Genomic DNA, 18313 nt, shown 5'->3' with positions numbered 1-18313 from the left:
AAGCAAATAAAGCTAATAAACACGTAATGTGATGCACCTAAAGATATATAAAGTGTCAACTTACTTGTGGTCTGTCTCTGTTCCTTTGCCTCTTCACATCAGCAATCGAACCGTTCCATTTCTTTTGATTGCTAGCAAACGAATACAGACACAAAAGGCATTATTGCATGAACTTACATAGTAATAGGAACAAGTGTAGTATGTTATGTACTATCACTATCGACCTGTCCTTCTGTATGTCAATGGAAGTAAAAAATTGGCAATAATCATTCCAGTAACTGATAAATGTAAAATATCCTTTTGTGGATAAAATAATGGTAACTTATAAAAACATTAATTATATTGATTTTGCTATTTGGGTATCGATAAGTACTACAAAGATAAAAATTATTTTTTTGCATTTTCTGTTCGTTAGAAGTTCTTACTAGAAATTTGTTGTTACTTATTTCCTTCAACAAGACTCATCTCTTCCTATTACCTCTTTCTTATCTGAGAACTTCCAACGAATTTATAGAGGAAAATTAGAATCTTTCATATCCCCCTCCATCCTAAAGGCGTAGAATCATTGATTAAAACTTAAAACTCCTCAGACGTTATAACATTTTACAATAGCTTTTTCTATTTTTATGACGGGAGTTCTCGATTGAAATTACTTTATGGCAGGAAAGTTTTAGGAGAGCAAACAGAAAAGTAGCTAATGTTTAAATTCGGGAGAGACGTCAGGGTTGACTTTATTATCACCTCTTTTGCCAGGAAACAGCCTCCCCCAGAAAAGCAAATGAAACTCCCACATGATATATAGCACAGATAAACAGCTAATGGCGGATGACCTTTATCATTAGGGAACGGATTTTAAGGCGCAGCACCTTTCCAAAAATATAGCTCTTTTCAAACCGATCGTTTGAGATATGTATTTTAGGACATGAAATCAAGTAAAATGAACCCACTTTGTTGCACTTTTTAGTGAGATTAAGACATTTATCCCCTTTGCACCCCCTCAAGATGCATGAAATTTTTTCCTTCCTTTTCTTTCTTGTTTTGTCAAAAAATTGAACAGAAAAATAAATGATTTTAAGTCTTCTTGAGCAGCTACATAAAATCCTATAGTCTTATTTTGTACAGCAGAACGAGAGCATGGTATTGCAGCTCCAATAGTCCCCAAGATAATGTAGCAAATACCGCGAGAGAAAACAAACACTTCAACAAAACCTGTCCGGAGAACCACAGTTCTCTGTGCGGTCCGCGCGCATTATATACAGAACGCGCAGAGAAAGATAGCATTGAGCAAATGCATTCTATCAGCACCTTTTTTTTGGCACCATTTTGAAAACATTTTCAGAAACTTTTTTTTCCCTTTCCCGCCTCTTCCTCAGTAACATAGTTTGTTCCTAAAGGTTGGTAAAACTCGATACGAAAACGAGACCAGATCTTTCGAGGCTAGTCGAGACGACACCGAGACCCAGTGTCGAGAACTCTCGGCCTCGTTCGAGACTTTGGTATGAATTTTGAGAACTTTAGCCAAACCAGCAACGTACTACAACTTAGTAAAACGTGTCTAAAAAAGACGGGACATTTTGAAATGGAGGTGTAGAGAAGATAATAAACAGTTGCAAGAAATTTAATCATGAAAATAAATAGTGCAGGGGATGCCATTACAGAATTGCATACGGCTTAAAAGATGGGTAGGATTTTGACTTGACGATGACGTCTAGTAGATGGCACTTTTTCTAAGCAACTATTTCTGCAGTCGCCAAGGGACATCATGCATAGCTCGACCTAACATGTTCACAATAATCTGGGCAATTTCCTCACAGATCCTTTCGAATACCTGCTACAACTGAAGAATCACGGAAAGCTTTCGCGGATCCAATTATCCTGGAAATTATGAAAAAAATCGAAGTTTCTTTCTTACTTTGCACCAGTTTTTGTGTGAGAAAACTGAATTTTGTGATTGTATAGCATGTAGTTCAATAATCTAATGTAATTATTGAATATTTTAAAGCAATTATCTTGCTAAATTAATGTATATAATTAGGGTGAAATACTTACGCACTAACAATATTAAAAAAAAATTCAATATTACAATTTTGAAGCATCGGTATTGGTGAGAATCGATGCCACATCGATATCGGTATCGGTTCAAAGTGGTATCGGCTTAGCCCTAATATAAATGCTGAAAAATTGTTCTTAGCCTAGAGACAATGGTAATTATATTAATTCTACATTTTATGGACAGATGGCAGCCCTTTCTGTATCGTAAAACTTCATTTTTTTTGTTATCAACTTGTATGAGAAAAAAATATGGTTGTGATGTTTGTTTCTGTGCAATTTGAAGTCAATGTGACCTATTCAATTTGTGAAATCTATTTCCCATTCAGAAACCGCTAACTTATTAAGAATGCGCAAACTCGCATATTGGCTTCTATATAGATATAAAATGTACATTATTCATGTACATCCTTGTAATATCATATATATCTATGAGTAGTTGTACTAAAAAATTAAGTTTTCTACACCTTACGCATCAACAAAACTACAATAAAGGTCAGAATTCTGTCCAGCATTGTAATTTGATCCATTATGTTTTCAGCTCGCAGCCGAATGTTTCTAGTAATCATGTGATGCCACTTCAGTATGAGATGTGATGTAAAATTAACAGTTTCCCAATTGAAATGAGCATCAGGGAAGGAAAAATATAGCATTGAGATTTTACGAGCAGTCCAATGTGCAAATTTCCCATTAAATCTTCTGGAAAACAATCATAAAAGATTTAACATCACCGCGTACAACGTGTAAACAGATAATTATCCAGCGTAGTTAACGTACCTCGTTTATGTTATTAACCACTGATGTGAAGACCCTTTGCTTTTTGTCCCTTGTTGCTGATGTAAGGCATCCGGTCCACTCTCGTTCCCTTCTGAATGGCGCTTCGTTCCTCGTTTAAATACATGTCACGCATGAACTCAGGGAATTGTAAGTGGACCTTGAAAGTAAACGAGCTGGCGAACAAAAAGATATCATTATGCCAACGATCTGTTTGTGTATTAAAAAAAAACGGAAGCGTCCATTCAATGCGACGCAAAGTGCAGCATATAGGATGGAGTGAAATGATGTTTTCTCTGCCCCAAACTACGTGCGCGAAAGCAGACAAAAATGGATGTCCTTCTTCAAACTTCAGGACTTATTTCTTTTACTCAGTTCTTACCATTCGCTTAAGAGTGTCTAGAATTCCCGAAGAGTAAAAATATATTCTTAAAAACTAACACTTTAATAATATGACCTAAGGTCACCTTCGTCCTCCTCCGTAGTCGAGCGGGTTAAGGCGTTCACTCGTCTTGAGATCGCTCGCTGCGGGACGGCGTAGGTTCGAATCCGGCTCTGGTCGGAATTTATTCGGCCTACGTATAGGACCGGTGGCAACCCACCATCGTGAGGAAATTGGGGAGCTCCGAGTGAGTGAGCGTAACCCGATCGAGAAGACCTGCAACGGCTGGGGGCTCGTCGGGCTGATCCCCCGACACTCCAATACTGGTCTAAGATCTCCACGCTACAACAGGTGACGGAGGAACAGTGTGGGAGAGAGACCAGCAGTCGGTAGGTAAGCCAAGGCCCTCCTCGGGCTGTAGAGCTATGGGTTATTATTAAGGTCACCTTCCCGGTGACGTAGTGGTAAGGTCGTCGCCTTGAAATCAAGGGGTCCCGGGTTTGATAAACGGTGGAAGTACATAGTGATACGGATTCTACTATAAACTGTAGATCCAGTTCCGATTAGCCTATCTATGTATAAAATTGACTTAAAGCATACTTCAAACAACGACGCCGTGACTTAATAAACAGTACCAGATAAAACCAACCATTACTTTGCAGTGACTACAGCAGAAAACGTTCATATTAAACCCAATCAGTGCACCTTCTCCCATTTTCTTGCAAGTATACGGAGAACGCACCTATGAGAATGTTATCATTGAACATATTTTTCTATATATAGGTCTATTTCTAATCTTTCTACTAATTGTACTCACTTGAATGCTTCATTTATCAAATGCTTTTAGGCTACGAGTTGGTCACAGTAAGAAAATTGTTTCAATTTACGATTAAACAAGAAGATAGGAGTATGGACTTTTGTAATTCTCCAGCACAAATATGCTCTAGCCATAATTTCTATGGTAACTAAATCTGCTTACGAAACAACAATGTTGGGAATGGCAAGTGTACTAAGGAAAGGAACATTTAAATAATATGCAATATCCATTGAGCTGGTGTCATGGAGCTAAAATCATCGTGGAGCCCTCTATTATATAAATAACTTCATTAAAACTTTTAATCTAATTTTTATTTTCTGCACATCAAATATTTCATTTTAGTTTCATTTAGATGTGCTTTTAAAAGCAGGTTTTCCATAATACGTATAGACGTAGGTCCGAGGCTGTTTCGGCCCTAAATAAATACAAACCTGAATTTAGGATTGCACATGTCTTTCTTCATTTATAAGTTATTTTATTTGCTGACACAGCAGTTTAAATCGTAGATCCAATAATTATTACATGAAAATAGACAATATTGTATATTATTGTGTATTCGTATTACTGTGGAATTTCCAGGAAAAGCTGTTAATAACGTATGGTTTCTTACATGTCACCTTCTTCGAGTACAATGGATGACACGAAATATTCCTTATAAATGTTTGATTGATTGTTGTTTTAAGTCGGTTTTATGCACGGATAGACTAATTGGGACTGACCCTACAGTTCAAAGTGAGATCTGAACCACTTTGCAATGTGCCTCCCACCAGAATCTGGACCCTTTAATTACAAGGCGACGAACGTTACCACTACGCCATCTGGGATGTCCCGTTTGATTGTTATTACTATCATTATGCAATACTGTAATTTGTTATTTATCGTCGCTTCTCTGCCACTTTTCACTAATCGCGACGATGCGGGTGAATGAATACTAGATGAAATTGACGAAGGATCATTCTCAAACGGACTCGTATTTCCAGGGACTCGAACACGGAACCTAGGTATAAGAGATCGTGAGCATATCAAATTATTCAATACGTTTTAAAAATATACATTCATGCAAGAAATTCCATGTACTCAGCTGGTGTCCATGGAGATAGTTGGCTCTCCATAACAACATTAGCCTGTTCGACCACCAAGCCGGTTGAGATAAATACTAAATAAGTTCGAATTATTATTGTGAGAGGAATCAATGTGGAGAGATGGACATGCAGGCGAGTTGGTTAATAGCATATTTCAATAGCAAATCAATTATTGTTAACTTTGATGCCGTGTGTTGTCTGAGCATTTTTTCGATGCACATTTATTTAGATATCATAATACATAATGCGCTAGAAGTACCAGGTTCGAGCCAAAATTAATGCATGGGTGCATCTTAGTGGTTCCCGCATCATCCATTTCATCATTATTATCTTTGTAGCGATTTACCCAAGATGTAGACAAGCGGCGTAAAATAACCAAAAGAGAAATTATACTGTATGGGGGGGCCTTGTCACAATCTCGACACTCATTAGCGTAACTTCGGGCCTTACTTTGGGGGCGGGGAACGAATTCGAGCTTGGAAGTTAACTTTGGGGGGCAGAATCAAATGTTGGACTTAACTTCGGTGGCCAAAATCGACAAGTTTTCCATCCCATAAAAATAGCAACGATGACTATTTTGCTAAATGTAACTTATATTTTGTGCACACATAAAAAAATATTTTTGAATGCTTTACTCCTCAGGTGCAAGAAGGTTAACAAGTTATCCTTTACTTTTACATTTAATAACCTGAAAATTTTGGGGGGACAAATCCTGACCCTTGGCTACGCCGAGTTACGACTCGACAGTGAAAGGTACGGCTTCTAGTTCCGGCCTAGGCATGTCCAATCATAAATTTCATATAATCACCGTTCTTCTTTAACGTCGCGATTAACCAAAAGTGTAAGGAAAACAGCGTAAATTAGCAAAATACAGATACACACTATGGTGTTCTTAATGTCAGGCACAGGCTGATATCCTTGGCCGCCTAGCTGTTTTCATAAGCAAAGTGCCAAGTTCTCGATAGAGAAGTCAATCAGTTAGGCCTATCCTTAACGTATTGTTGTTCGGAGTGTTTTTAAATTACGCCGGGCAAGAAGCCTAAACCACGCCACGAGAACATTGCAACCCGAGTCAGCGTGCAGGTAACACGCTCGTGCCAGCTACGTGGATATCGTTTTGGCTCGGGACGTGCTTCAGTGTATTTCGGCCTGACGTTACGGTAGCCCGGCGAAGGCTAAACACAGGCACCGAATAGGCCTAACTTTTAGTTGGTGCCTCTGCCTCGTCGTGGTGCGGTGTGCGTGAGTGTGTGTGCCGTACCAGTCCGAGCGAAGAAGTCGTCTGCTGTTCAAAAACTGCAGCTGTTGGCAGTTGCCGAGTCGAGCAAGGAAAACTTTCGCAGAGTTACCCCACAAAGTTATTCCCAGTTAAAAGAATCTTGTGTGCATTTGTGAGTGACAGACCTGGTTAACGGCCAACCCGTAGGAGAGAATTTAGTTTAAAAAAGGTCAAAAGAATTTCTTTCCACGACTTTTCATTTCCTCGGGCCTATTGTACGTTGAGGGGGAGTGGCTACAACACCTTATTGGCCGCTCTCGGCTAAATGCCACTCTTGTACGGGGAAAGGAAAGTGCTGTACCGGACATGGTGCTTTTGTGGTATTTTACAATGAGAGGCGATCGCTTGCCTCCTTGCCTGTGGGTGGTGATACGTGAAGGAGGAGTGTGTTCGTGTAGTGTTTGTGAGTGAGTGCAAAACTTCAGCTCAACGGTCCCTGGCCACGAAGACACCGTGAAATTCGCCACTGTCAATGGATGTCAAATGAAAATGACCATGAAAGTTACAAGTGTGGTATCTGTGAAATGCACCCGTTTTCTTCTGCTGACGGTACTTCTGGCTGCCAGTCCATCGTGTGCCGGTAAGTAAATATTTACCCTTTTTTTTAGGAGTATTACCTCCCCGGTGGTGTAGTGTAATGTCATCGTCTTTTAATCGAGAGGTCCGGCGTTAGATTCTCGTTGAAAGTACATTGGATAGTGGTTCGGATCCCACTTCAAACTGTAGGTCCAGTCCTGATTAGCCTATATGTGCATAAAGTGTACTCATAACAAGAATCCAGATTCAAATTAGTTACGTATTTAGCTGCAAATTACATTTTTGCTTTAGATGAAGAATGCTAAATTCATGAATAAGCAAGAAATTTTATTATTTTTTTAACAACAAATTAACAAATTTACAGTAAAAATGTATTGCAAGTAGGCCGGCGGTTTATCTAGAAGTTTCAATTTCAGGGTGTGTGTGGTTGTTTTAGGGAGATATATGGGTAATTTTGCGTCAAAATAACCGTAAATAGGGTTTCCGTGAAACATTTTGGGTAATTGTTCGATCTAGCACAAACAGATTTCTTCATTTTTACACAAGAAACTACTTACGGAAATGACTTTCTATAGCATTGCGGGACATTGTGAAAGTGTATAACGGTTTTTTATTCTGTTTAGGATATGTAGTGTTAAAAAATTTGACCATTCACGATAGCCCCACAAACGATTCACGTAGTATTAGGTTAGGTTCGGTTAGGTTAGGCAAACATACTAAAAAGAAAAAAAATGTTTTTGTTGCTTATATTTGCAACTCTTTACTGAACAACGGGGCTCGCCTCGGACCATTTCAATCACAGTATTTACAAAACAAACAACAAAACCGAATGTTTGCCTAACCTAACCGAACCTAACCTAACACTACGTGAATGGTTTGTGGAGCTATCGTGAATGTGTGGCTATCTTGAATAATGATTTGAAAACTAGAAACACTAAATACCCTAAAGAGAAAAAAACCGTTATACACTTCCACAATGTCCCGCAATGCTATAGAAAGTAATTTCCGTAGTAAGTAGTTTCTTGTGTAAAAATGAGAAATCTGTTTGTGCTAGATCGAACATTTACCCTTAACCATACATAAGCACACACGAAAATACAGATAGCACATTTTTTCCAAATATTTCTATTATAGCCTCTAACTAAATAGGAGCCGTATACTAGAAATGTTTTTTTTTTTCCATTTTAAGGAAAATATCCAGTTCACTAATAATGTCTACAGTTGAACTTTACCGTGCGAGTAATAGGTGAATGACACCTTACTCAAATCCATGTTCGTCATCCCACTGTATAGGCTTGTCACATATATTTTCAAATTTCTGTGTAGCTATGTGTAAACTTCTAACAGCGTTCTATTATTTTTTTTCTTATATACGTCGTCTTTCATCCTCCTGAGGTTAATTGCGAAGATGATAACACTAGGGAACAAATGAAATATTTTTTTTTGCCTCCAGAGCGAAATAAGTTGCCTCTTATGGAAAAAAGTGTGCTGAATTCAAAAATAACAAAAAAAATGCTCTAACACGCAAGATTTTATTTTTACAGGTAGATTTTAGTATACATGGAAATATGCGTAACAAATGTACAGAGCCATGAATTGTACATCATGTAAGTACATGTAAATAATATAAAGTATCATTTTATAAGGAAATTAGTAATCAACCACTAGTCAGAAGTAATTAGCTTGCTTCAGATAAGGAAATTTGAACAATACAAAAGCATACGTTTACTTGAGAATAGGTAAAAAATGTCTACCTTTCAATGAACGTCTCTTATATTCAGTGCTACTTTCTTGTTTCGTATTCCAACAGTAATCCCCTAACATGGCTGGGTCCCATCGTCCTTGGTAACGACGTTCCATGTGAGAAATGTCCTGATGGAACCTTTCCCCCTTACTTACATCACCTAAATTCTGTGGAAAATATTCAAGATGAGAAATTAGAAGATGAATTTTTAAAGACATTCGGCAACCCATTTCTTTGTAACACCTCAGTAGCTCTGAAACTAGAAATTCATAGTTCTCTTCTTTTTTGTTTCCCAGGAATCCATTCACCACAGCTTTGAAGAAACTCCACGCTGCCAGCTCGACATCTTGGAGCTTTGATTAAAAAAATTGTCTTTTAGGAGTTTTCTAATTTGTAGTCCCACAAAAATACTTTCCTTCAATTTTGCTTGTTGTCTAGTTCAAGAAAAGGTCTTGGAGGTAACGAAATCCACTGCCATCTTTATTCAAGGCTTTCACGATGTTCTTCATCAATCCTAATTTAATATGTAGTGGTGGGAGAAGACTCTTCTTTGAATCAACAAGCGCCACATATTCCACATTTTTTCTCCAATTTGGTATTCATCCCTCATTCCCCAATCTTTAACTACAAAATGACGACTTGTGTCGCGACTGTCCCACAGGCACAAAAAGCAGCAATGTTTCGTAAAAACTCCCTGTAATCCTGTGAGCAAGGCAATAACCTTGAGATCAGCACAGATTTACCATTCATATTTATTATAATTTACAGCTGCTAACAAAACAGACATTGTTTCATATGTTTCCTTCGTATTTAGAGCATGGAATAAAGGAATTGATGGTAAAACATTGCCATTATGCAGCAATACAGCTTTCATACTTAATTTTGAGGAGTCTATGAACAGTCTCCAATCGGGTACTGAATGTCGAACACCGAACTCATTCATTAAGGAAACGATATCTACACAGAAGCACATATTTTCTCTCATTGTAAAATACTTGGAAAACTGTTTGTGACGGTTTCGATAAATGGAAATTTTTGTGTATTTCGCAAGGAGTTTCCACTGCTGAAGCCTTGAACCAAGAATCTCTGCTTCTTTTTTTTCCAAATTTAAATCGTGTATAGCCCAACATGCATATTGAGGTGCACACCATCATCTTGTTCGTCACAATGGTATTCTACGTCGATTGATGTTGATGGATCGTCTGCGGTATCTTCATCTGGTGCTTGCACAACCTATGTGCGTGTGGGGGGGGGGAGTGGAACTGGTAGTTCCTCGCTGTGGTGTACCGGTCTCTTATATATAAATTTACATAACTTTTCGAATGAAGTAATTCTTTCCCTTTCTTTTCCAGGTAAACATCTAGCTTATTTTCCAATGTTCGTATACCTTATACCTTAAATTTTATTTTATTAAAAACTGACATTATGAAAAATTTTTACGTGTAGGAGAATTTTGAGGATTAGTTCCGCTTACTACACTACAAAATACATTAGAAACAGTCATTACTTTCACGGGGGCAAAAATCATGTTCCCTAGTGTAATTAATGATTAGAGACTCACCCGGGCAGAATTCGAACCTGGAACCTTCAGAAAGTTATTCAATAAATGAGAGCTTGTTTGGGTCCTTTGAATCTTCCTATAAATACGACCTCTACCTCCGGCAATCGCTTCAAGCGTTGTTCTTCCGCTGATATATTTTTTCGCAAATGTTTTTTTTTTCTGCCCTCGTCTTGCATTCTGCATTTTACTTGACCTGGGTAATACCTACCTCAGGCCTAAGTTCAGATTGTTTTATTCTGAATTTATCATGGTGCACAGGATTTTTTACGTGGTTCGATTAATAGTTATGTCCGTTAACACATACTTTAAGAGTCTTATTGAATATTTTATGGAGAACGATTTTCCCCTTCCATACACTTTTATATGATTATTTGCTATCAGCCATTCGATTACTGTTGTCTTACATACAGCTCTGGTGCACAACATGCCCAGCGTCCACCAACCATCAGAACTAATTGATGAGAGCTCTAAACCTGGCCCTCATTATCTAACCGGTTTAGAGATTTTAGCATTTAGTTTTGGTGGGAGCTGGGTATGTTCACACTAGGGATGGCCAAACGGACCCGGATCCAAAAGTTCCGGATCCGAAAATCCGGATCCAGATCCGAGAGTTTAGTATCTCAATCCCATTATACTGGGTGAGTCTTTTAAAAGAGGCCCCGTGGAAAATGCGCTCCTTGCATGTAGGCAACCTTGGTACACCGAAGAGAAGAGCGGGTTAGAGAACAGTCCAGGATATCGGTGCTAAGCATATTCGACAACATGACATGGCATGACATATCCTGGACTGTTCTCTGCCCCGCTCTTCTCTTCGGTGTACCTGGGTTGCCTACAAGTAAGGAGCACATTTTCCACGGGGCCTCTTTTAAAAGACTCACCCAGTAATATTATCACACCTTAAAAGGTATTATGATCTTCGATTACAAATAAATTTTTCATTAGTTAGTCCTACAAGATAGTTTTCAAGTGGTGTTCCTAAAATACTTTGCTACACATCGGCTAACACACTCGTGCACAAAAATATTTTGACTTGTTTAACATAAAATGTCAGAGGTGATTTTGTAAATGACATTGAAACGAATATATATTCATTCGAATGTATTGCAAATGGAAACACACATAAATGTGAGACATTCCAGGATGAAAGCTTTAACACATTTAACAAGATAGAAATGTTTATATAAAAATTATACAATTGTTCTACAGTTACAGTTTTAAAAATTAAAATAAAACATTATAATATATGCAGTGTAAGACTAACAAGGGAGGTTATCTAAGTGTCCCCCTCCGATTTCCATGAAAATTGGCAGGTGTATAGAGGGGCCGAAATGAAGAAATATGTGTTTTTTTGTTTCGGCTAAAAAACTGTTTTAGGGGGGGAAACCCGCCTCAAATGTCAAGATGAGGACAAATTGACGTGGGGATCTGACCCCTGTGTCCCGCTTCGATTTCCATGAAATTTGGCAGGTGTATAGAGGGGCCCTATGTCCCCCGTTTCTTCCTATGCCATATTTACGTGGTTTCGGGGTGAGATCCCCACTTCAATTTCTCCTCATCTTGATATTTGAGGAGGGGGGGTGCCCCCTAAAACAGTTTTTTATCTGAAACACAAAAACACCTATTTCTTCCTTTGGGCCCCTCTATACACCTGCCAAGTTCCATGGAAATCGGAGGGGGACACTTAGATAACCTCCCTTGTAAGTGTATTAATTACAAATCGCGCAAGCGCGCTCACACACACACTATATATATATACGTATATATTAGCAGGCAACAATATGTTATAAACACATTCTTACTTTCCAAAGAAGCGCTGGTATGGGAAGGCCAAACCGATCCGGATCCGAAAAAATTTGGATCCGGATCTGGCCATCCATAGTTCACACCAGACTTTCGGATTGCTACTGCTACCTACGTCACGTGCATGGGTTGCGAATGGGGTGTTTCGTTGCTAAATGCTTTCGTTGTTAGGTTAGGCTAGGTAGGTCTGGCATTAATAAAATATCGCTGGATCCTTTCGTTATTATGTTAGCGCGACAAGTTTAGGCCCTTAGCATTAAAATAACGCCCCGAAATGCTTAAAATACCTGATCACGTAAAATCTGGTAACCCCCTTCAAGCGTCGCATGAAAATCTGCGAAAACTGACTGTCAAGTTAACCGCAAACCAAGAACGTAGGTAAATAATACTTAGCGAAGCTTTTAACTGTGATAATTAGATTTTCCAAGCTACGAACACACTTCCACAACCAAGGACGCCCGCAGACGGATGTTGGGTGGGAAGGGGCAATTGCACCCTCCCTCCCTCCCTCGAGATATCTGGAAAGCCATTTATGTATTTTAAATTTGAAATTGTAGCGTGAAAACATGGACGATAGAGGGGTGCCCTGAAAAACAGCAGAGTACGCAAGAATTTATCCGGAAAAAAATCCTACGAGCGGCCTTGTCCGCAACCGTTCCCAGTATTCTGAAGCACTTTCTAATATTCGTATAAATTTTGCAAAAAAAGTCATTAAACATTTGGAACGTACTCTTCATGCCAAGCTGAAATCTTTATGAAAAACGGCTAATCGTGAGAACGAGGAGGGATAAATTATGATGAACAGTGGGAGTGGGGTTGCAATTAGGCGTTTTTTTATTTACACCCATTTTATGCTCAGACAGGTAATCGGGACTAGAAGTACAGTTTAAGGTGGGATTCGAACCTTCATGTACACTTCTGTTCACAAAAAGTGGCACACTCGTTTGAGTTGAAGTTCAGCTTCGTGTCCGGAAGTACAGCCGAAGTAAGTGTTCGGAAAGCAGCAGTGTTGCTTACTATCAATCATTTTAACCACATGCAGGGAATTTTGCGTCTCACAGACTCAAAGAAAAGGGCTAACGGAAAGATTGCAGCATAAATATTAATTAACTGGAATTCTAGTTAATTAATATTATATTAATAATTCCTCTACTAAAAATGTAATAATTTATTCTGAACAAAAATATATTTATATATAAACATAAATAATCCTACCAATAGGCTACTTGTGTACAATTCTTAATATTAATTTGGGTAGGATCCTAATTGCAATTTTCAAATATCAAATTTTAATTGATATGTCACTTATATACGCACGTTATCATTGTAAAACACTGTAGTAAAAATAAGTCACAAAGGTAACATTGCTATCAAAATATATATCGAACGACGGGCATCGTGATAATAAATGACGTAATATATTGTCTGGTAAGTACAATTGCTAAATACTTCTTTTGAATATCCATATGGTTGTTTATTATTTGTATACAAAAGTAAGGGAAAAGTAACTTTTTGGTAAATTCAGCTGTAGCTAAGCTACTTTTAAAATGTAACGCTTTGATCACTAGCATATAGGATAGCATTGAGACATAACAAGAAATTTTAATATTTTATCGTGCACAAAGATAGAAAATGGTGGAACTTTCGTGTACCATAAATGTATTTCTGAAAGTGGAATTAAATTAAATTGTTATTGATTGTTATTGATTTGGAGTTTTTAAGTCTAATTTATGCACAGTAAGGCTAATCGGGACTGGACCTACAGTTTAAATCCGACCATTGTGCCAAATGCCTCCACCGGGTATCGAACCCGGGAATTAAATTAAAATTACATTAATTATGGTCAACTATTTAATAGCCGTTAATACTTTTACTGTAATTAGTGTTTTGACGGTACACTACCAGAAGTTACAGTGCAATTTACAATATTTTACCGTTCAGATTTAACAATCTGTTTGCCAATTTATAAAAAAAACCTGTACGCAGCAGACTTGGTGGTTAAAATTGAATATTTTATCTTGCGTAAATAAAGATAAAGATAATGACTATAAATTGCAGTTGTGTGCATCATGAATATACTTTTAAAACCGAATCATTAAAATTCCATTAATTTGGTTAAATATGTATGTAATAATTTGGATACTGTCATGGTTAATTTTTACCGTAATTGGATGCCAGTGGATATTGACGGTTTTAGACGGTCATTTCTCCAGCCACCTTTCTTGCATTGAGGATGTCCATTCAGTATTCAAGGGATCGGAACCATCAACGCCATCTATTGATGTTTATTTACAAGTTCTTTGTTTACGTCAGTCTGTAGCGCCGCGTGCTGAAGAGTCGAGATGTCCAGACAATTAAACTAGATGGCTGGAATGAGCACACCGCCTGGAGGGCTGCTTGCTTCAGCCATCACTTGACGGGCGAGGGCAACTCCCATATGCCAGAAACGCTTTGAGCTGCGAGACGTCAAATTACGGTTAGATTATAAATGTAATCTTTCGTGGGAGGGCTCACTAACCTCCTGGCGGGTGTATGGGTGGCATTAGACGGAAGCTCTAATAATCACTTACGATTTATGTTGAGCAAAGTGTGCTTACTTCTTTAACATTTGGACGCTGTCCTTGGTTCGTTTCTGTGGACGTCCGGAAGGAGGGCAAGGGGGGGGGGTCATCGCCCCACCTTGGAAAATGTTTTTGAAGGGAGAAATGTTCCTCGTTTGCCCCCTCCCCCCTTTTTGGAAAAATTACCTTGCTTGCCGCTCCCTGGTAAAAATCCTGCGGACGTCCATGTATCTGAGGTATTTTGGGTGCCTTTTCATCCATTTTGTGACTGTCTTAATGGTGCTAAAATTGAGAAGGGAACCAAAAAATTTAGGACTTCCATGTTTTCCCACTAAATCACCCATTAATTCCATTCCCAACTGTTAAAATACATTTTCTCCTCTTTTTGTCTTCTGATCCATCATTTGAAGCATGGGCGTGTTTTTGACCGTTTAATTTGATAAATAATAACAATAATTCACAAATGACATTCAAAAGTACCGTGACCTGGCCGAGGATAAGACTACACCTACATTTCCTGGAATATCATTTGTGACCACAGTCCACACCACACTATCTCCATCAGGGGTGGTTCCGAAGACTCTACACCATAGTCCAGGAGTCTGTGGAGCAACATTATTATTATATATTAAACGCAACATCGCGCGTAAGGGTAGAGAAAGCGAGTGGTCGAAGCGCAGTTGGCGGCTGAGAAACAGCGAATCAGCACCAGTTGAATTTTCTTCGACTGACATCGGTCATTTTCGAGTCACAAGGCACCGAACGCTGTTAGTGGGACGAAACAAATGAACACCGGTTGCAGTACATGTTGCCAAACGTACTCTGAAGCAAAAGAGTTCTCGAACAACGATATCGTCGGCAACAGAAATCAACTGGGGTTAACGGTACAAATGCACACGCGGTCCTGGACAATGATGTTTCCGGAACGACCACCCACAGATCGGTATTCAACTGGCATGAAACAGAAGTACGCTTGGTAACATTGCTTCTGGAGAGTTATGTTAACCCTACAACTTTTATTTCGCAATTGAGTTTGCTGCCACCCATAGAGCCATACATCCTCGAAGACGATTTTTGTGGGACAGAGAAAGCCAGAAATAGCTATGAAGGTCAGCAGCCAGCTGGAAATTTGACCAGTATAGCTGCAGTCGCGTTGACCCCTCATGCAAACTCTTTCCCTCTTACATGTCCATTGGTCGAGTCGCTATACTTGCACAGAAGACTTGTTTTCATTCTCTTGCTCCAGGAACTCCTGGCACAAAGTATAGAGAACTCTAGAAAGCAGTCACTTCGAACATTTGTACCAGAGAGAAAGGTTTTGGCTATAGAACTTTAATGTGTTGTCTATTTAAAATTATTAAAAAAATATAAAAGTCTCACAGTGTAATGATGACTGTTCTATGTCATTTGTATTAGAACTATAAAGTGTATTCTGTTCTACATCAGTGTCTATTTCATATAATAGTGGCTCTATGTTGTGTACAGTGTATCGATTTAGAGCCTCAACACAAACATAGACACAGGAAAACAGACAACTGGAAAAATGGTTAGTTTCCGTTGCTATCCAACTATTGTAAAAATAAAACTAATTGATACAATTTTAATGATTCAGGTTGTAGCTTTCCTGGCGACGTGATTCGAACAAATGTTCTAGGTTTACCAGCCAGACCGCTAGCACCGACTAAACCAGGTTGTTAACCCGACAATAGTTGTTCGAATGTAATGATTCAGGTTTAAAAATATATTTATGGGGCACTAAATTCTGATATAATAATTATCTATCTTATGAATGATACAATTTTGAAATTTAAATTTTAAAATAAATTGTGTTCCGTTTTCTTAAATTGACAAGCGGTCTAGTAGACTATTTAACTTTAACGGTAGAATATTGTAAATTTACGGTAACTTCTATAACAATGTGTGTTCAGTGAAATAAGTGAGATTATAATCAGGTGTTACGCTAGGACTTTTTTCTGTCTCTTGAGTAAGTAAAAATTTGACGTTGAACAACATAAGTAACAGTAGTAACGATTATTTTCAAATGTTAACATGCACATCAAAGTTACTAGTAGCTATGTGTGTGTGTATGTTGTTTTGCAGAAGGGGAAGAGTTGAACACCTTCCAAAGATGATAAAGTACTTTCTGCAGGCGTTAAAAATCAAGGTGGCACACGATCTCACTAACTGTTTTAAAAGTCGAGTACTGACCTAGACATAAACCTTTGATAGCGTTCATTTATCAATTTCAAGTGATTTGCTTTTTGATTCGAAAGTGGAGAAAAACAACATCGAGTTCTGAAAAAAAAAACTACAGAAATGACACCAAAATGATAAAAATCGCCTGTGCATGCTTCATGAGCCCTAAACCTCTTGATCTTTCTGACCATGGGGCATATTGGGATTGAGCTCTTGGAACGATGACCTCAGCTCCAACTTTAATTGGGGTTTTCGTTTGATCTCTGGGATGATGCAATTTTTCAGCCCAACCCAACTCTGCGGGTTTCATTTTTTTGCTTGCAAAACCGTTCATTTACTCTCGCCCACCTCATGCATTAGGTGCGTTTCGCCTGTGAGGTCGTGACGTAAGATGGTTCCCTCTGTTAATTCCCATGGTCACCCAGGCGCCTGAAAGCCTGAGCACAGAAGATGGTACAATAACAGGACACTATTTGAAGCTAACAGCTGCATGGAAATCGTGAAGACGAATAAAAAAAACAATAACCAGCCTTTGGAGAGTGGCACGGCGCTCTGCTTGCGTCAACGAATCACGTGGCTTTGTTACATTTCTTCCCTTGAGTCCGACCCGACCCACTTCCCACCTGGATGTTATAAATACCCCGGAGGCGGTTAGGCCTAATCGTTGGGAAGGCAAAACAGAGCTGAAACTCTGTACGGTTTTTGACGTGGAACTGCTTTCTTATTGTTTTCTTGTGGTCGGATCAGGGTGCGAAATCCTGGGGGGGGTCCCCCATTACCAACAATCTTGGCCTCAAAAATCCCCCCACAAAAATTTCCAGTGAGGTGATTTTTTGGTATAACAACAAAAGCTGAGCAATCGTGTTGGTTTCGAATATACTTTACTAATGATACTATCGCAAACACACACGAAGTAGTGTGTTTGTGAGTGCTGCATGGTTTATCTCTCTTTCAAGAGACCATTTAGCAGATCTACACTACGCATAATAAAGGTAAAATAATAATGCAAGACAAATATAACTATGAAATCTAGTTGATTTATATTAATGGAAAGAAAAAACTAAACAAAACTTAAATGTTATAAAAAATATTTAAACTATTTCTTAATTTATTGACATATTTAACCAATTAATAAATCAATTAGTTTGCTGCTTTATAAATATCTGATATATACCTAGGTAAATAAAAATATACATCTAATAATAATAATAATGTATTTTTAAACATTTAGTAATTTATTTTTATATTTATTATTATAAATATGTATAATATATACAATATTTGTGTGTGTCTGTAGATTAAGATATTTTTTACCCCCACAGTCTTCAATGATTTCGCACACTGGGTCGGATGGTATCCAGACGAAACCAGACAGAGACGACCTGCTACAAATCGAAAGGTGAACGAGACCAGTTTGCCGAGCCGAGACCGAGAACGAGACACACCTCTGCAAAACCAAGACTTTGTGTTTGAGACTCTCGGTCCCTAATTGTACTGACGATGCTTTTCTACATCTTGCACTTTCAGAAAA

General features: G+C 38.4%; 1 protein-coding gene across 1 annotated transcript in view; it reads left to right on the top strand.

Moving 5' to 3' along the window:
* Window positions 1-6199: 6199 nt before the first annotated feature.
* The window catches only part of LOC145987842 (zwei Ig domain protein zig-8-like), a 366613-nt gene continuing 354499 nt past the window's right edge, over window positions 6200-18313 (top strand). The window contains exon 1 of the mRNA XM_083122585.1: window positions 6200-6963. Coding sequence (XP_082978711.1) covers window positions 6867-6963 — 97 coding nt within the window. The 5' untranslated portion in view covers window positions 6200-6866. The remainder of the gene's footprint in view (window positions 6964-18313) is intronic.

The sequence above is a fragment of the Lepisma saccharinum genome, chromosome 5, assembly GCF_977018435.1.
Source record: "Lepisma saccharinum chromosome 5, izLepSacc3.1, whole genome shotgun sequence".
NCBI classification, from domain to species: Eukaryota; Metazoa; Arthropoda; class Insecta; order Zygentoma; family Lepismatidae; genus Lepisma; species Lepisma saccharinum.
The sequence above is the reverse complement of the archived record's forward strand: the minus strand, read 5'-3'. Positions and strand labels throughout refer to the sequence as shown.